The sequence below is a fragment of the Physcomitrium patens genome, chromosome 15 (genome assembly GCF_059467195.1).
Source record: "Physcomitrium patens ecotype Gransden chromosome 15, ASM5946719v1, whole genome shotgun sequence".
In the NCBI taxonomy this organism is placed as follows: domain Eukaryota; kingdom Viridiplantae; phylum Streptophyta; class Bryopsida; order Funariales; family Funariaceae; genus Physcomitrium; species Physcomitrium patens.
Genome location: NC_143424.1, coordinates 3,150,935 through 3,172,163, shown reverse-complemented (window position 1 = coordinate 3,172,163; position 21,229 = coordinate 3,150,935). Strand labels below are relative to the sequence as shown.

General features: G+C 30.7%; 1 protein-coding gene across 3 annotated transcripts; it reads left to right on the top strand.

Annotated features, from left to right (window-relative positions):
* Positions 1-3,283: 3,283 nt before the first annotated feature.
* Positions 3,284-8,365, top strand: LOC112292852 (uncharacterized). 3 transcript variants are annotated; one of them, XM_024541745.3, is made up of 8 exons: positions 3,284-3,787; positions 4,209-5,116; positions 5,409-5,576; positions 5,939-6,200; positions 6,451-6,617; positions 6,858-7,007; positions 7,407-7,548; positions 7,692-8,365. In XM_024541745.3, exons 2-8 carry the CDS (start codon positions 5,072-5,074, stop codon positions 7,976-7,978), a joined length of 1,221 nt encoding a protein of 406 aa, XP_024397513.1. In that variant the 5' UTR covers positions 3,284-3,787; positions 4,209-5,071; the 3' UTR covers positions 7,979-8,365. The 3 variants fall into 3 exon arrangements, 2 of the variants coding, with proteins under 2 accessions (XP_024397513.1, XP_090112364.1); XM_090256238.1 differs by lacking the exon at positions 3,284-3,787 and adding an exon at positions 3,793-3,897; XR_016506565.1 differs by lacking the exon at positions 3,284-3,787 and having other exon boundaries at positions 3,824-5,116; positions 7,418-7,548.
* Positions 8,366-21,229: the final 12,864 nt, after the last annotated feature.

Sequence of the window (21,229 nt, the reverse complement as noted above, 5' to 3'; positions counted from 1 at the left end):
TCATCAAAACTATAAAAAAAAAGTTATGATGACATTATATGACTAAAAAAGTCTTTGTGTATGTAGATATTAGATAGGTAGTTGTTTGTCTTAATGTATCTAAAGTCTAAGTCTTTTGTGTGCCATAAATGCAATTCTTACTATGCTTATCCAATTAAATATTACCATAAAATAATAATATTTTGTTGATATATGCAATACCATCATGTGTCGAGCTTGGTGTATTGCATTACAAAAAATTAGGCTATATTGAATGTTATATTTGCAAAAAATAAAAAAATCAAATCAAATAAAGTATTGTGGAGCCAAAGATGGATTAAAAATTGAATTAGCTAAACTTATTATAAATACAGTAAACTTCTAGTTTGTATTGAAATTATGTATTGTAGAATGATTTGATGTATAATGACAACCATGTGCTAAAAACTAATAATGTACAGATAAGAGATGTTGTGTCGGAAGTGAGCTAAAAACAATTTTGTGAATGTGCAAAAATCTTTATAGTGATTGTTTAACCACCATATATTATCAATTATGCTTTTTTATTTATTTTTATTAAATTATAATAGTACATAATGCAGAATGTGGGATTTTGTTGTAAAACATTTTAATACAAATGTAACATAAGGTAAAAAAAGTACTAAAAATATTCTTTAAGTAAAAGAACTAAAAACTAAAAAACTTAATAACATTCAGAATAATATAATAACTACATACAGTGACTGAAAGTAAATACAATGATTATCAAATACTATTATATTTTAATTGAAAATAATTAAAGTCTGATTATTGCTGAAAACATCACAATGTTTGAAGCGAAACATAAAATTTGTATTCTTTTGTTATTATTCTTTTGTTATTATTATTATTATTATTATTAAATATGTACACTAGATTCTTATAAAAGGAAAAAGAAAAAAGGGGCTTTTAAGATATGTTACTACATAGTATTGACCAAGGGTAATAAGTTGTGAATGGGGGTTGTGGTGGCAATAGAAATGTTTTTGGTGGCATTAACAATATCCTCCATATATATATATATATATATATACATATAAATGAAAAACATATATATAAAAAGGTTTTAAAGTTGAACAATGGCCTTATATTGTAATGGATATATGAAAATAATAAAAAAATAAAAAACTTACTAAAAATTATTATAAATTCTTGAAATATAGTCAAAAGTTCATTGCATTAGATGCAATTACTTTTGAATAGAAATCACTGTTTCTATTATTTCAAAACCAAACCCATTCTAATATAAACGTGATCATTTTTTTATTTACAATTCTTTATTTAATTTGTGTACCCAAAATTATCTTTACAAAAGAAAATAACATCATGTTACAATGTTTTTAACAGATTCTATTTTTTGCCTTAACAAATCACACGACAATTATTTGTCATATTAATCATTTTGGCAACATTAGAAAAATCTAGTTGTTTACAAGAATCGTGAATCGTGATAATTTCCAATCATTTTCTCTCAAAAATCAGCCTTTGTAAATTTAAATAACATATATGGAAACATTTTGTTGTAATTTGATCTTAGTATGTTGTAAACTATAGTTGTTATCAAAGAACACTTGCATAAAAAAAAAGTATATAAATATATATATATATATATATATATATATAAATGTGTGTGTGTTTAAATTTCAAAGGATTTTTAAAATACAGCTGATAAAAAATATCAAACAATGTAAAACTTGACTTAGCAAAGTGTTCTGATTCCTTTAAAGCTTAAATTATTCATGACAGGATTTTATACACTGTCCATGTGTATTTATAAAGATAGAAAAGCATAGATTGCAAACACACACCTTTTAAAGTAAAACCCATATGTATATATATTTAGACATGTTACAGATAATAATAATAATAATAACAATGAAATAAAATGCAGTATAATGGTTCATTACAAAATGAGCAATTAATGTGCATTCGATGAAATAAATAAAAATAAGTGTCAAAATATTATGGATCTCAGTATTATTGAAACATCAAAATACACAAAATCATCCTGTTTAAAACGTATGTCACTGGATGAATGAATTGTAACTGAAAGGAATGCAAGAGCGTCGAATGAGATATTAGTGAAATGGATGGTAAAACTCTCCAAAGAGATGGTTTAATCATTGAAGAAAAATTATAGCGTATGTTGATTTGATGTGAATTAAGTGCTATAGTTTATAATATAGTGATAAAGGCTACAAACAAACAGGGGTATAATTATTCCAAAGCGCACCGATAAATACTACACATATCATTAACTAAGCGGATCACTGCATTACAACACATCCCATCTTTTGTGATTTGAGGGTGCTAGTGATAAATATTATTTTAGTAATACTTAATCCTCACTCTCAATAAAGAGAGATATATTTAAAGTTCGCTCTGACCCTACCACTAGTATTGTTACTGTTTCTTGTTATATTTTTATTATATTTTGTTATTCTGTATTTTTGAAAACATAACAAGTTGTGCAACGGTATTTTAATCAACCTTTCTAAGTTTATAAATTGTAATAAAATAAATGATTATTAAAGGGGATAAAAGACCTCCCCTCAAAAAGTACAGGTTGTTATGAAATAGAACAAATCTAACATCTCTTCATTAAAAATAAGATGTCTATTGTTGATTCTTGCAAAGATTTGGATCGATTACATAAACAGAGGTATAGTGGAGAAAGTCCATCCACTTATCCATAGCAATTGCCTTGTATCAGATGTTCACACAACACAACAACTACGAAAACAACTTGCAACTAAATCATAGTTTGTGAAAATTTGCACATATTGTTAAAGTTGATGAAAACCTTACTAATAACAATACAAAAAATTTAACTTGCACCTTCAGACATGTAAGCACCTCTACTCTTTATGTATTTATTCATTCATTTATTGAATTTTATTTTATAGAATATCAACAATACTTTATTCACAACTAAAAACATGGTACAAAATGATATAATACAACGTGGTAAAAAATGACGCTCAACCACAAGACTGACAGTTTGAATCCCACTTGTATAAATTTAACAAGAAAAAAACAAAAGCAGAAGCAACACCATAAACTATTCATTAAAACCTCACCATTCTCTTTGTAACATGTCCAAGCAAGACGAGATGAATATGAACAAATCATACTAACAAATAGCAACTTGCTTAGAAAAGGAAGAGTTAGTATCTTGCATATGTGGCGCAGAAGCAATACCCTAATTCCTGCTTACTACGGAGCTTAGCGTCGCACTTCTCACACCCATTCGAATTGGCTCGACAAAGTGCAGCTGTTGTTCGACTCCAGCTACATTGCCACCATTTGCGAAATTACCCACTTCTTAAAATCCTCGGAAGCCTCGTCGTGGGGTGGTATGCACGCACCGCGAGGAGGAAGTGCTGCAACGGAAACATGGAGAATCATTTCCATGCAGACACATCGATCGCGAGAAATTGTCTCTGAATCATCGGAAAGGCCCTCCCTGCGTGCCGATGACTCCTTCAGTACCCGTTGCAACCGCCCCTTCAATCACCACCCACAATTCTGTGAAACAAACGAAAGGCACTTCGATGTGCTCCCGTGTCGCAATCCGCTACCTCCCCGCCGATTCCATCATTTGCAGCCAATGGATCCGCTTAAAATAGAATGAGGGCATAAAGATCGCCCCCGGATCTCCCCCGCTTTCAAAATGATTCAAACCCAAGTCAAAGCTCAATGATCTCTGCCGCGTTTGGTTTTTTTTATGGGTCACAAGCGCTACGTCACCCTGTTTTCACCTCAAGAGGTTCTCGAGCTCACCCTGTAGCGTGTGTTGTGATGCGAGGAGATGATGCGTAGTTTCGATGTTTTCGTTTCCTTGGGCTTGTCTCGTTGCCTGGGACTGCTCAGTGCGGGGTTCGTTGTTGGAGGATTCTGAGCTTTTCGAGACGTTTGAGACGTCGTTCTGTTCTGCATGTTTTTGATGTCATTGATGCCTGATTTGGGGGTTGAGAGTAGTGGGGGGTTTTAGCTAGATTCCGCGAGTGGTTTGTGTATGGTGTAGTGCTTGTAAGTTGATGTAGCTGCAATGTTGAGGGTTTCGATAGTCTGGTATCATGCGACGTTCGTTGTGAGACAAACCTTTTTGTGTGGAGAGGTTTGTGGGATGTTTACGAACTACTGTTTGTAGGAGGCTTGAAACAATGTTTGGCGCATTGGATGTGCAGGTGCACTCTGTTTGAGTTGGAGTTGTGGCGATCGTAGGGTGACGAATGTGGAAGACATTATGGAGTGATTGTTCTGGTGCTAGAAGGTTTTCTCAGCTCGAACCTCCTAGGTGAATTCTATCTGTTCAGACGTTCTTCGGGACTTCCTACTCTTACATGATCGGGAAGCCGTAACTAGGCCATAAACATTGTGGGGATCGTTTGCTTTGCGGACATTGGAGATTAATACATTGATGAGAGGCAAATCGTTTGATGCCATTGAGAAGGATTGCTGGAATGGGAGGTGCAAGGCACAGTAGTCATGACCCATTTCACACTTTGGTCCACATGCGGACTTAGTTACCTATCACCAGAGACCGAATATTTGTCGGTTTTCAGAGTGCATTACGTTGCATGCAGCTACTGGGATAGTATCACGTAGTTCCTTTGCAGGTTTGTGTTAAATCAGTGTAATCGTCAACGATCAATTGGAGTAGAGAATCATCCAGGCGCACTCTAGCGGGATGAAGGAAGTCGAGCTCGCATAGATTGGGCCTGGATTTTGGGGAACGAGGTCAAGCACGTCAGGGTGCAGAGAACCCTGTAGTGTTTAGATTGCATCCCGGAGCTCTGAGTACTTTAGGTGCACCTCCTCCCGGGTTTTGAGTTAATAAAAGGGTGGCTGCCAGCATTCTCAAATATTCGGGAGCCACAAGTGGAGATGATAGCATAAGGTTCACCTAGAAATTTGGGCATACATGTTATTCCATCAATTGAAATAGCGATGCGATGTGCCTGAAGCATCTGCTGCCGGCTTAGAATTTGAGCGTGTGGGTGTGCAAAATTTCCTAGCTCGAGAGTTTGGGAATATTTACGACCTAAGTATGTTGCTCCACTTCCGGGACCCAGCCAAGCTGAGAACACAAAAGGTAAGCTTGTTTGATTAGCATTCAGCTTCTTCCTCTACGTGCGATTCTGTTCAAAGACCTTATCGATCAGTTGGATCTTTAAAATCGGACAGTATCTCTCTTGCCTAAAGTGATGCATGCAAATTTTCTGTGAAGCCAAGTAGACAATAAAATGGCAACGTTACTATGATGATGCTGATTAATGTCCACCCGGGATCATGCTCATCGTCCCGCCGACAGTATTGCCCGGAAAATCTTCTTACAGGATGTATCGATTTAGCATCACTGAATACTTGATTGGGAATCGGGCCAGGTTGTGTACGAAGAAACCTTCTATGCACGAGATTCTGGCACTTTGGAGCAGCTGAGGGAGCTCAGCACCAGGCGGGAAGCCATTCAAAATTCCATCGATGGAAGTTGCAGAATTACTCCTGCCATTGCAAGGGAGATGGCAGGGGGTATCACTTCTCCAGTTTTGCAGGTATGTCTAGTATCTCATCGTTGTTGTGTGTACAAATACGTGTTTAGCCCAAGTTATCAGCAACAGAAACTATTAGTTTCACAAATCAGACGCTTAAAATAAGCAACGCAAGCAAATTGTCTATCTGATGATGTGACGTCTTACCTCTTAGAATTAACATCTTATCATACTCTTCTCTTTAGTAACTAACTGTAAGAGGTGATTTATGACGGCCATATCCTTTGTATTCACTCTCACGCTATTTTATCCTCTTTGCTACCCTGTAATTTGTTGAATAATGTCAGAGAAAGTCATAGTCAGTTCAATTGCCTCAGTCTGATTTGTGAATACCTACTAATATGCATTAAATTGATGACTGTCAGGACTTACAGAAGATTGAGCGGTACCTTCCATTGCTTGAAAATCTGGTTAATTTTCTGGAAACGAAAAAGACAGATTACAACGTAGTGCAGTGGATGTCTGGGTTAGCAATTCGTTGGACGAGCCCCTTGAGTAGATTAAGTCGTAGAGGTGCGAAGGGGCAGCGGGATTTTCAAGTGGATGATATGCGCTATGAACTGGGAATGACCCTTAATTTGTACGGGGCGCTGCTAAGAGAGCGTGCTTTAGAGGTGCTGCGTACAGGTAAGCGTGCTTTGACAGTCTTCGAAATCTTCTCTTTTTCTAATCAAGCTGTTCTTACTAAGTTTAAATCACTTCAAAAGTCTCCTCTCATATCCAAGACTGATGTCCACTGAGGCACCTTATCATCATTGGGATGTATAGCCTGGATCTTGTGCAGATATACTATTGCTTACGACCAGGTTTAGGAGAATATTGTGCTGTTTTCATATGTTCACGAGAAGTCCACTTACTTAGCTGTAATTTTCTGTAGACAAGGCGGAGGCAGCTACCCTGTTCAGGAGAGCGTCAGGAGTCTACTTGCACTTGACGAAGAATGTATTGCCTCCATTGGAAGCCTCGCTGACTCCAGAGAGCTGCCCCGAGGTCAGAGCATCGCTGGCGTCCATCATGAGCATTATCTGCCTGGCTGAAGCACAGGTACTTTTCTATCGTCAAGACTAGTACTCCAACAATCTATAGCCCAGACATTAACATTTGATTAGTACGATTTCTCATGAGCAGATGGGGTGCTTGATGTTCTTTAAAGTCTTTGCATAAAATTTGGAATCTCATGCAAGTCAGCTCTTGAAAAGTCTGGTTATCCAAGTTCCATGTTATCTGCGTTCATTGGGTAATTGTTGTGTATTTTTCCTCACTATTTGCATACAATCGTTTTAGGCAGTGACAGCCATGAAAGCAGAGGAGAAGGCCTCCAGCGAGAGTCTGCTAGCAAAGCTTCACTACGGGGTGGTGCAATTCCTGGAGGAAGCTAAGACACTGCTTGAAGAAAGCAAATGCGACTTAAATGACCTCACCGGCAAGCTAATGGTAAGCTAAGTCAGTGCTGTCTCCTCATTCTGTCTGATTATATCCTCTGGATTTATCCCTCATCATTGAAAGGGCAGAATGCGATCCAGTATGCCAGCAGGATTTTTTTTTTTTTTTTTATGAAACTTTTAGCATTCGATTTCTGCAAATGGTGGTCTCAAATTTCATACGTTTGTGAAAGAATATACTTCAGTCAGATCGTGCACTCAACTTCAGGAAACAGCATCTAGTTTTTAGAGGATATTGTTACAAGTGCCTGCGTGGGGGGAGATTCTTGGAATGTGTCTTTCTACGCACTATGTGAACGTATGAGGGAAAGTTTCCTCCTGTATCACTAGGTATTTTGCAGATAGTTTTCGTGTTCAGCGTCCTGTAATAAACTGACAGACTATTTCGCAGAAATTTATCAGGATGTGTAGCGTACTCCACGAATCACGAAGTCAGAGGTATATTGCAGCTGAATATTCTAAGATCGAACGATTCGGCGTAGCGGTTGGAGTGCTGCGTTATTCCCTGAAGAGAGTGCTACCTCTCCGACCAGGTAACTTGTCCCATTTTTCGAAATTGGTTGAGTATAGCGATATAGGCATGACAACTCTATTGTTTTAAGTCGATTTCTATGCAACACTACTCTCTGAATGCAGATGACATGGAATTGATATTGTAACATGTTTGTGACTTCAGGTCATGAATGGAGTTCTTACAGAAAGTTTCTGCCCACATTGCTATTTAAGCTGACCAGTTGTGTAGCTCCTGGACCGACTTCCGACGATACGTGGAATCACATATTTCAACGGGAGTTGGATGAACTTCAAAATATGCTTCGAAAATGCGAACATGAGAACGAGTTTATCTGGCATGAGAAAATTCCATATGTGGATGAGCTGCCCACGCTGGAAGGAACAAGGATTGTTCAACCTGTTCCCTACAAGTCCTTGGGGTTGGACCGCGAGTTTGTATTTGTGAGGTGAGTTCATCCTCTCATCCCTCGTCACATTGTGTAACCCAGCTGCCGAACCTGGGAAACGGATAGAATTCCTGACGTCCTCAATTCACTTCTGCCCCGAGACCTTTGACTGTGCATCCTAAGAGCCGTCCATTGTGTTCTCTTTAACTTTTATCTTACAAGCCTCCATCAATTCGGTGGCTTGGTAAGTAAAACAAGGCGGCAGGTCAATTGTTACTTAATCTGGCAATCCAGATCAAATTTGGTTTTTGACAAGACATGTGTAATTTAGAAACGTAAATATATTTTTTAATTTTTTTGTTCACGAATCGAAACAGATAGTCTACTGCCGTTTCATAGCTTTGTACTCCCATTGACAACTTAATCTCAAGAGCCTGTTTTTGGTATCCCACTCAAACGCCCAGTAATTGATTTAAATCCTATCACCTGTTCATCTATTATATGAAAGCATCCACTTACATTCTTTTTTTGTACTCCAAGTGCATAAGTCATTATGTATCTTGATTTACTTCTATGTGATAGGTCAGAAATAAAGATGTTATTGGGACTGGTGTCATTGTGGAAAACGTAATATTTTATCATTTCCAATGCGAATCAACACTCATGTCAATTCTGTACAATTTTGCCTTCACGCTGTAAAGCATTTAATTGTTAAAATGTTGTAAAATCATTGTGCAGTACTTCTGAGTTGGTTGCACATTAGTTTTGATTTTTATAAAACTGAAATAGTTGCTTTAAAGCCTGCCTACAAATCAATACAATGACAAAAACTACATCTTGCTATATCATAGATCTTGCTATATCATAGATACATGATTCGAATGTATGTGGGTGAATTGAGCTCTTAGACTTTGACAAAGGTTGTACAAAAATTGCTTTGATTTGCACATTCGAAAGATGGTCTTTTATATTTCACATTTTAATGGTTGTGACATGTATATCTTCTATAATATTTTCATGCATGTATGTTATTAAAATCACTTTATGAACAATATAATCTTATGAGTAGTTAATACAAGTGCATCTTGAACAACCTCTTAGTAAGTTGTTGGAACAAAAGTCTTCTATATGGTGATATTCTAAACTTCTAGTTACAACCTAAATTTTGTATGACTTTGATATTACTGTAACTGTTATATACTCTATGAATTTCTACTAAGTTATGATAGATAAAATGTAAACTTATAATAATCCAAATTGAAAGTAATACACATAAAAATAGATTCAAATTTTTCATGGTTTTGTGTAATTGAATTTGTTTCTAATGGCACATCAAAAAAACACAAGTCTAAGTAAAGAATATATGTTAATAGCTTTAATTTGAAAAATATAGACATTTCAATTATTATTATAATATTTAAGTTTTTTTTATTCTATTGTAATGTAAATAGGTTTGTTTTGTAAAAAACTAGAGAAGAAGTATTTAGTCTAAGATGATAAATGGTAGCGTTTTAAAAAAAAATCAAAGATATTGTTTAAAGATTTTGGATGTAATATGAATTGGTTGTATAAAGAATATTAATTGTTAGTATAGCAATGTATATAGAAAGTTGAACAAACAATTTAAAAAGAAATAATTTAATCATTAACTTAATAAAATTAGTTTAGAATTTGTAATATGAAGGAATTTTTAAAAAAGCATCAATTTCAAGAGCTCTAAGGTACCATTGTATGGGATATTAATAGTATTATAAAAAATTAGAAGTTAATCAATTGAAGCAATAGTAATAATAATAATAATAATAATAATAATCATAAGAATAAAATCTCAATTTTTTTTTATTTGTGTGTAAAATATAAGAATGTATGTTATATTTTTTTTGGTAGAAAGCATTTCTTTTTTCTTTTTTTCTTTTGAGGTAATGATGTGTGTATCAAGATTTGTGTATGTTTGATACAATTAAAAAGCAAGGGAATTGAAATTTGGGATTAGAATATTGTTAAATCAAATTTTATATTAAATAAATATAAAAAACTTAAATAAAAAAATACTTGTAAAACAAAATCTAAACCATACATATAAAGCAATTGTTATGAATTAAAGATAGAAATGATAATAATAATTAATAAGATATTAACAACAAATATAATTATGACAGATACATATATTTACCTCAATATTTACTTATATGATTAAATAGAAGTAAGTAAATATAGATTAATTTCATAAAGTCTTCTAGAGAAGCTTCCTAGAAGCTTCATAGACATGGTTTTGACTTTAGATGTGTTTGTAGGTTGGAAACTTGGCCAACAAGTTAACCACATGTTGATAGCTTATGGAACAAGTTAACTTTGTGTAGCAGCTTGTGGAATAATCTAACTATGTGGCGCATACATAGATAACTTGTCTTGCAAGTTAAGACATGTTGTTAGTAAAGTCAACACATGTTGGAGGTCTTCTAGAATATCGCCATGTAGTTCCTAGTTAAGAATATATATGGAGGTAAGAATGATACCTTCTTTATTCTTGTCAATGCCTTTCTAGTCTTTAGTCTTGTTTCAAGACTTTTTAGTCTTCTTATTTTTGGCAATAGCCATTCTAGTTTAATATTATATCATCTTTGAGTGACTTTCTAATTCTCTTCAATGATACCAGAGTGAATTTAGATTTTTTTTTTTTTTTTTTTTTTTTTTTTTTCAAGATTCATATCCTTGACAATAATTGATCTAGGATTTAGAACAATGTATAATTGGTAGTATATGAAAAGAATTTTATGAAAATCTATTATATTACTTAATAAAAAAATATTCAATAAGTAAAGTACAAGAAGTTTTCTTAATGATGATATCTAACTATAGTTATGTACAAAATATATTTGAAGAAGTTTGTACGAATTGATAACTAATTACAATATAGGAGCAACAATGTATTAGTGAAAGAGAAGAATTACAAATTTAATAAAATTAAATGTGATTAAATTAGATCAAAATAAATGTAAAGAAATTAAGAAAGAATAATTAAAAAAGAATATATAAAAAAAGAGTTCAATGTGGTATCAAAGATCCAAAAAAATAAAAAAAATAAAAAAAGATAAAAATTATTTAAATTAGAAATTGTACAAAAGAATAAGTTGTTGATAAAGAAGAAGAACTGAGTTAATTAAAAAGAATACTGAAAGTGGAAGAAAAAAAAGTAGACTTTAAAAGGAGGAATAAAGTAACTAATTAGATTTGTCAACTAATCCTTAAACAAGTTGAAAAATATTTTTGATAATAAATTTTTAATTAGTACATAAATAAAATTTCTATTATCTTATTCTTTTTTATATAAAAACTTCATCTATTACATAATATAGAATTTTTTACTATGAAACTCAAGACTTTTAGTTTAATCAAGAAGTTTAAAAATACTTTAAGTCTTGTTATTTTTTGTTTTTATTTTAATATTATATATATATATATGTATACATAAATATAATTCTAATTATTTAAAAAATATATATATATATATATATATATATATATATATATATATAAGTTACATGCAATAAATCAATATTACAAAAATAAATTCATCTCATAATAAGATTGGATTATAAATGTTTAATATAAATTGGTTAATTTTTCTTTTATATAAACATTATTATTTAGTTTTTTAATATATTATTTTTTAATTTCTAGCACTAAAGCTAAGTATTTTTTTTGTATATTTTTAGGTAGTATTAATACACAAATTTTAAAATTTTAATATGTTTAAATATGAGAATATATTTTAAATATAATAATATAATTTTTTTGAAAAAATTAGAATCCTTTTTTATTAGATTTAATTAATATAGACTTGTGCATATAGATGTGAGTCTCTTAAATATCAAAAAGTATATTTAATTTTTATTTTTTGATTTAAATAATTAGATTTTTAAATACATATTCATGTAATTGCATGAAATTTCTTTAAATTTCCTAAACTAAGCTTTCATCTTATTGTACTTGATGTGAAGATAATTTGTTAAGGTACAACTTTAAATATTTAGCATATTTTAAATAATTTTTTTAAAAGATTTTTTAGAAAACTTCTTATAATTGAAGATTTTTTTTTTTAATAATATTTAGAACCTGATTTCTTTATTAATTTTTTAATTTTATTTTAGTTAATTGTAGATGATTAAGTTGTTATTTGATATTTTATATATAGAAATTATTATTTTTATTTGTATTTTATATTATTGGTTGAGGTATCTTTGATCAATGTCTATTAGTTGCTATATTAATTCTACATCTTCTATTTTAAACTTAGATTCGAAGGCATGTGTATTATATTCTTAATTTATGGTGAATTTTTTTCTATTTTTTTTTATTGTGTTTACATATATTTTTCTATATTCTTAATTTAATTTTTTAAACATGTTTAATAATAATCTGAGATTAAGTTTTGATGGATTTTTATCTAAATTTTCTTGGTCTATAAGAATATGATTAATATGATCTATTTACTATTTTATTTAGTTGATATGATTATTTTTAATGATGTAATTTTAAAAAATAATATTAGTAGAATATCAGCATTGTTGATTTTGGCAAAAAAACATAAATTTTGAGAATTGTTTTTTAAATTTATTCTCTTCTATTTTAATTGTTTTATATTCTTTTGTAATAAGGATTTATTTTATTTTACTTTATTTTTTTAGTATTTTTAGTTTATATTCTCCATATAAAATGATATTCTAAAATGAAATGAAATAAAAATTATTTAATTTATTATTTTTAATAATAAATATTTTAATAGAAATCTTTTGAAAATAGATTATGATTCAAATTTTAGAAATAGATATATAAATTTTATGTTAAAAAATTTCTGTTCATGTTTTTATCTTTAGAAAAAATACAATATTTATGAATCAAAATCATCTATCGAAAATCATCATCAAATAATATCTAATTTAAAAATATTAATAATCATATTAGTCTTAATATATTTTAAGTGACTTCATCTTCATGCTTCCTTACAATGCTATTAATTGCATATATTACTTTTATGTCTTATTTATTTTAATAGTCAAAGATGGAAATAATTAAAAAAATATTTAAAACCCTCACACATACCATCACTTTGCAAAATTATTTAATTTCAAAATCCAGTATTTTTAAATTTTCTATTCTCATTAATTAACAAACTTTTAGAATCAAGGTCTAATCAATTTTCACTCATATTCATTGTTTTAAAACATTCAAGGTATATTCATTGTTTTAAATCTTCTCAATTTTCTATCAAAAATAATATCAAAATTTAATTTAAAATTTTTAAAAAAACATCATAAAACAAAATTTAATTCTTTTTAAGCCAAGGACTACAAGCATGTGCATATTAATATTATTCTAAATCTACTTCTAATACCACATAACATCAAGTAAGAATATATATATATATATATATATATATACTAACATCTTAGATCTATTTCTAATTCCACAAAGTATAACATAAGAACATACACATACAAATATGCACACACATCCTATTTCAAACACACATGATAAAACAAAAACTTGTGTTTACAAATATGCACGTATTAACATTATTGTGAATCTTCCAATACCTTCTAGAATCAAGTAAGAACATATAAACACAAAAGTGCACATAGTAACATCATACAAGTTCTATTTTCTGATACCTTATATAAACAAGTAAGAACAAATGGACACAAAAGTGCACATAGTAACATCATACAAGATCTATTTTCTGATACCATGTAGAAATCAAGTAAGAAAAGCAAGAGTATGTAAGACACGATAACAATGTACAATGAGATGGGAGAGCAGACTATCCAGCCAGGAGGAAGGATTTGGCACCAACAACCCCATCGGCTCTGCAAATGGCTGGCTGTGTGCAGATAGCAAAACTGAAACTGAAAAAAACACCACTCAACCAGGGAATCGTGTTTCCAGGATATGGTTGTTTTGCGATGTTGTTTTGTGGGGTGTTTGCGTATGCGTAGAGCTAGACTAGCTTTAGCTTTAGCTTAGCCTGCGCTTACCCACGTCGAAAGGAGAGCCAGCCAGCCAGTCAGCCGGCTCATTTGGATGATGCAGCCGATGATTGGTCTGTGTGCTCACAGCCAATGACTTCATGACCTCAATGTTGCTGCACCGCCTGGCAGAATGAAGCAAGCCATAGGGGGGCTATAAAAGCACTCAGCTTTTCACCTTCTCATTACTGCTCCGTTGCACTCCGCAACTTTCCTTTGCTTGTTGTTTGTTGCTCATGTTGGAGTGCCCACCTTTCATCAGCTTCCAAGCAGTTTTTTGAATGTTGTAGTGGAATGAAGTGCTGTGGGTGGTTTCGTATCAGCTTCATTAGATTGGAGTTGTTTCCTATATTTATTATTTATTAATTTCATTTTTTTTGCATAGCATTTTGCAGGAGGTGATATGATTTGTCAGTCATGACGATGGATGAAATTCGACGAGAAAGAATGTGGTTTTTTGTTTTTGTTTTTTCTTTTGTTTGTTGTTGTGAGTGTTGAATCGTGGTAGTGTGAATCTGGCGGCGAGCGTGAAAAAACTTGCTACAATCATTTTCGTACCAGTGCGTTCCTCCAAACCACCACGCTCACGTTGATGCGAAGTTGGTCTGAAGGAGTTCATTGGTACACAAATCATAAGAGCATGGAGGACCGGAGAATCGAGGTTCTTACAGGGTTTTTTTTGTCCATGTGTAATCCCCGAGTTGTGGCTCTACCTCTTTTCGTAGTGCCAATCTCATTTTTTTCTGTTTTATGGTGCAAACTGAGGAGATGGGATTTTGTTCGTGTATTCTAATTCTCTCCTGGCGTGTGATAAATTGGTTGTGCTGAAGGTGTCCCCCAGCACGGAGTAGAAGGCTTGCGCAATGTGGCTTCGGAGTGATGTGTCTCTATCGTAGTCATCGTGCGGTTATGTTTGGGCTTATGGGGACGTTACCTCTATTAAGATCGATTCGTGCATGGAGCCTGTCCATGTAGTCGATTCAAGAATACTGAACAGAATCATGCAGCGAAACTGGCTTCCCACTTCCGGATTCATCATATCTATGATCTAAATTTCAGTTCGGAATTGCAGAAAACATCAAGCTTCTCATGGTTCCTGTTTGCTTCATACTTCACGCCTGCTACTTTTCATTAGTTGTATAACTGGCATAATCTGTGATTTTATGTGAACACTCTCACCGCAGTCGTTGGTGAGATCGCCAGTCTCCTTTGATTTTACGTAAATTTTAATAAATAAATAAATGCATTCTGGCGCTGTCAAATTCATGAATCTTTATTGTAGTGCAAGTTGAAATCGTGTGTGTTTTCTCAAAATTTCCAATAATTTCTCTTGAAAAATGTGACTGGCTATTTCATACGATAATGCATGACAAGTGAGAACTAAAATTTCCTCGCGAATTTAACCGGCTCCAAAGCAGATGAAACTGGAGAACAGACTTTCAAAATGCTGCTACCGACTACAATTGTAAAAGTATCTGTACCTGCATTCTCCACTTTCCTGTTGAACAAATTACGAATTCATGCTTAAGAAATTGCACTCCCGCCAATCAAAATACACAGACCTATAATACACGGTATCAACATGAATTACGATCTCATTGATTGTTCTACTCAGCTGTTCTATGAATGAAAGCCATAAATTGCAATTCCGTGATAATCAGATGATACTTGAAAATCACTGGAATAATATTGACGAGAGAGATTCAGTCCCTAGCATGACGATGTCCTCACTAACGACTGTAGAATGCAGCTTCAGCGATCAAGTCCAACAACAACCAAACCGATCGTATACACGACACGGAGATTCCTCACTCAGCGCATGAAGTGATTGAATACTCCGTGGAAATACCCCCTGAAACCTGACTTTATTGTTTAAGCTAAAAGAAACTGGATCCAAAACAATAATTCGATATTTGAGGAGTCTTTCGATGCTGAGTCGGAGCAACAAATTCAGCCAATTGAGCCAGCCTAGTCATAATCCAACAGCAAAGACATAATCTAACGAACCCCCCAATTGGCGATTACTGTCCAACTCTCCTGCGCCGTTTTGCAGGCATGACGTTTCCATTCATCAGTTTCACTCACGCAGCTTCACGACAAACGACTCAACAACGAGACTGGCACATATTCCATTGTAAGCCTGCAGCATGGAACACCGATCTGCTCGTCACTGTAATCTGACGCATCAGAAGGCATGGCGCGGCTGCCATCGCCGTGCCCAGACACACTATGATGGGGTGACCTGTGGGCAGAATCGCAGGGTTCTGTGGAAGGAGGTTTCCACATACAGAGGATTCATCAACACGTGCTGAGAGCGTCGTTAGTGCGAATTTCAGGCCAGCTCTCGAAATCCGCACCGAACCCAAAACCAAAGAATCCGATCACATGACTATCCGGTGATCTAGGTCACCACCACCCAAGTACCATCCCTGTCGTTGCATTCCCCTTTCTGAAACACGGCAGCGTACGCCCAAACCCAAAACCAACAACAAACCCACAAACATCCTCTCATCTGTGTTCAAGCTGCGCGCCTCTGCGATCAGAGACGCTGCAGCTTCTCTCAATCACGACCCCGAATCAGCAGCACCTGAAAAGCAACAACCCATGCCTCGCATACAGTTGTGGCGCTCGGCTTCGCCAATTTCCTCGGCCTGCTTCTCATGTCAAAGCTCGCAGCCTGAAGCCCATTTTGCACGAATCCTTGCAGGTCCACGAGCATCGCGCCATCGCCATCCTCTCCGCCACGGAACCGCGATAATCGCCTCCACCACAACCAAGAAGAAAGTTGCGATGCCGTGCCTGACTCTAAAATCGTCCTTTCTAATGTCTAATCTAGATATTAAATTCTTCACAGCTCATTTCTCTTTGGTTTTAGAATTTTATCTTTTTTCCAATGAAAATTGTTACTATTTATTATTTATAAATATTTTGTTAACAATCATTAATACTATAATTGTTCATAATATATATATATATATATATATATATATATTTATAATTTTTTTTAAAAAAAAAATTGACTCCATTTTTTTTGGCAAATCTTTGATGAACAACAACATTGTTGAAAATTGTACATATTATATAGCATACAACTAAATAAAATCTTTATTGCTAATTAATGATCTATTTAAGAAAAACAATAGACCAAAGAAAAATATTGTCTAATAGGTAAAAAAATGTTTTAATTTAGATCAATCAATTCTATTTAAAATATGAATAAAGCTTTCATAATTTTGGTCAATAAAGTTGTATAAAAGCTAAAACAATAATGTAATGGTAGAAGTGACTACAAATGTTCATGACTTTAGTTATTTGCAAAATGATGTACTATAGTTATTTGTTAATAAAAAAATAAATATTTTATATTTTTTAAACTTAAAAAAGTATATTTAAAGTACAAAATAAATGCAACAAGGTGGTAGCAATTGCCATCAATATCAAATTTCTATTCAATTTATAATAAGTGTTGACAAAATAAAAATAAAAAATATAATATAAAGTATAACAATAAATTAATTATCCACCAAGGATACAAATCTAGATAAAAGTAAAAAAAGACAATATATGATTTTATTATTATAAAGAAGAATGTAAGTAAAGATGACATAATTATAAAATAGGAAAAAAACTAAAACATCTATTACTAATTATAAAGAAATTAGAGAGTTTTAAACCAAGATTAGAATATAAAAGAGGCATTGATAAGATAGAGTATGGCATATCTTTTGCCTCTATATATACTAACTACCAAAAAGATCTTAAAGTGTTTTATAAGCCAAGAAGCTTGGGGCCTAAGCATCAAGTTGGAGGTTGTTTTTAATATGGTTTTTTAAAAGTAAAAAAACTAATAGAATAAGTGTTAATCTTAGATGTTATATTCATTAGATAGTCAATTGATTGACAATACTATTCTGGTTAGTAATACACATAATTGTAAGAAGAAAATCAAGACTTATCATTGATTGAGTCTAAGATTCAAATTATTGGCACTTTGAACGCAATTAGGTCTAAAATCCAATAGGTCAAAAAGATCTCTCTAAACTTGGTTTTGGTTTAGAGAGATTTTATTTATTTTTATTTATTTTTATTTCATTAAATCCTCAATGAATTGATATATCTCTTGTCAAACATCCATTTGCAATTATTAATTCTAAAAACAATTATTTTGTATCAAAGTTGACAAGTTCTTGTCAAAATCTATGAAGAAGAATTTTTTATTAACTGCTAGCTTCAATTTGAGTGCATTTACTCAATTTTAGTGGAAAGATGACAAAGACTTAATTTGAATTGAATAATAGAGGACACAAAATAATAATTTAGAAAGTAGTTTGTATTCACAATCAACTTGTATAGAAATGTAAAATAAACAATAACAACAATAACAATCATTTTAGTTCTTTATACTTTGTACTACATGTTTCCAACCATCAATCTTGGTAGTTACTCGTATTACTTTAATAACTAGTAGCTATTTATTCTCTTGATCTAATTTTCTTTAATCTAAACTTTAAGATATTTGGTTTTTATGTGGAAAATGTATCTCCAATCTACCTTCTAATTTCTAGTTTCTATTGATATAAGTTTCATTTTTGAATCAATTCTTTCAAACTGCATTTAGTTAGTTTAACTAGTTAATAACAAGTTTTAATTTCCATATTGCATATCTATAAAAATCTAAAGATCTTATTAGTGTCAATTTTCTTTTTAAAGATTTTATCTACTTAATATGTTTTTATCTACTTTTATTTATTGAAGTAATATAGGAATCTATTGTAGTATCAAACAAAAATTGTGAAGACAATATAAAAACAATAATTGCATGTATAAGATGTAATTAGCACCTTCATTCATAATACTATGTGACTTAAATATATATAATAATTCTTTCTTATGTTTGTAAGGTAGGAAAAAATTAAATTATACAATGCTTAAATAATTAATAAAATATATCTGTAATAATAATTAAATTATACAAGTAGGTTAAAACAAATAATTTACATAGTTTTTTTGTTTTTTGTTTTTTGTTTTTTTTGTTTTTTTTTTTTTTTTTTTTATTTTAGTTTTTTTATCTTGAAATCAAAGAAGTTTTTCATTATTAAGAAAGTGATTATATTTGTATCATGAATTTTTAATAAAATATGAATTTTTAAAAATTTAGAAATTGATATTAAAAATAATAGTATAATTTTTATAATATTTTTTCTTAAAAAATTGCCATATTTTTTATGTTTTTATTTTATTTTTTTTACATAGCATAAAGTATTTAAAAAATTCTAATTGTAATTAATTTTATAACCTTAAGATATAAAAATAGGCATGTGTGGACATTTGTCTTATTAATTTTATTCAAAAAATAAGAACCTTTGATATTATAAACATTAGATGTAACATAGATGGAAAACAAAATAATTTTATAAATATCATAAGTATTAATTAGTACTTTACTATGGCATTTTTTTCTTACTAATGCTAGATAATCAAAGCATTTTTATTAATATAAGATTAATATAATTTTTAATTTAAAACTTAAGGTTAAAAATGATTTATATAAAGAAACATACCTTATATATGTATTATCAAAGAAGTTACAAAAACTTATTCGTTCATGTACAAATTATAAGAAAATCATAAATCACTATCTATCTACCTATCTATCTATCTATCTATCTATCTATATATGAGTATGAATGTATGTGCACAAGGATAGCTTAATTTATTTTACTTCTATACAAAATTTTAACAATTATTTTTTAAGCAAAATAATTTATTTTATTGCATGCATAAAAATAAAAATTAAGCACTTTAAAACCAGTATAATATTATAAATACTATTAACTACGAATAAAATTCTTATTATTTAAATAAAAATTTTTAAAAAAAAACAAAAACAAAAACAAAAAGAACTACATGTATAGAAAAAACCATTTTGGTAATGATCTAAGCTTCCTAAGTCTCAAGCATAATAAATATGATTATAAATAAAATCAATGCAGGCCCATTAGTAATTCTATTACCTGCCCTAAGATGCATACAACTCATATAAGAGTGTTGCATTTAGTTTTTATTGAATAATAGTTATTTTTAATTTTCTTAAAATATTATATTATTTATAAGATTGAACTATATAACTATATTATAGTATTTAAAAATATTTATCTATATTATATATATATATATATATATATGTAATTTTTTTATTATATTAATCTTTAAAAGTACATCTTTAAAAAATTATATTTAATATAAATTTTATTTGCAAAAAAATTACGAGTATACATTAAAAATTTAGAAAAAGGATTAATTTAGTAAATTATCCAAAAAAAACTCTACATTATCAAGTACAAATGAAAATAATTTGACAGATTTTGAAGGTTTCTAATTTAATAGTATTAATAATAATATTAAATATTTAATGTTGAAAATTCCTCCAATTTTTTATTTTTTTCCAGGTATAAGGGTACCTTCCTTCATACTTTCAATTAATCTACAAAAATACGTCTTGTATACACATCCTATCATGTATAGCCAATATTAACATTTAACTCAACTGAATTAAAAGTTGAAAAACTATTTGTATTAAAAAAACCTATATTTTCAGACAAGTACACATATTATATATATTTTTTTATTGTACAAGATAGAAAGAGGAGACATGCACAAAGATTTAAGAGATGGTAGAGCAAGAAAAATAAGTATTGTAAACTTGATTAATTTTTTATAATTTTATTTACTAAAAAAAATTATATATATATATATATATATATACATAAATAAACCGTGAAGATATCATAAAAAAATGTAAAGTAAATAGTTTAAAAATATCATTATTTTTTTGTATCATAGATACAAATGAAAGATATTTTACACATTAAGTATTTTGCATATTCAGAAAATAATAATTATATTTTTATCAAAACCTGATGATTTTTATTTCTTTTATATGGAAAACTCTAGAATCTTATAAAATATGGCATTAAATTTAGACATATATAAAAATTAGTATTTTACAAAAACTATGTTATTTGTTTTTGTAAATTTAAAATAATATGTTATCAGAATAATAAATAAGAAAATATAAAAGAGTTATACATATGAAAGTAAATTCAACTAAAAACTTTTTTATGAAGGTAAACATAATAGTTTTTTTATTCAAATGCCTCCATAAATAAAACTTTATGTTGGTTCAATTGTATATCTAGTAAGTCATTTAATGAAGTTATTTATTAATTTTGTTCATCCAAATATAATTTTATTTCTAGTTCTACCTTAATTTAGTACTTTTTTAAATT

Coding starts and splice junctions, on each gene's coding strand:
- LOC112292852 (XM_024541745.3), top strand. CDS start 5,072: ATGTTGCTCCACTTCCGGGACCCAGCCAAGCTGAGAACACAAAAG. Junction 5,577..5,938: donor TCACTTCTCCAGTTTTGCAG/GTATGTCTAGTA, acceptor GATGACTGTCAG/GACTTACAGAAGATTGAGCG. Junction 6,201..6,450: donor TTTAGAGGTGCTGCGTACAG/GTAAGCGTGCTT, acceptor AATTTTCTGTAG/ACAAGGCGGAGGCAGCTACC.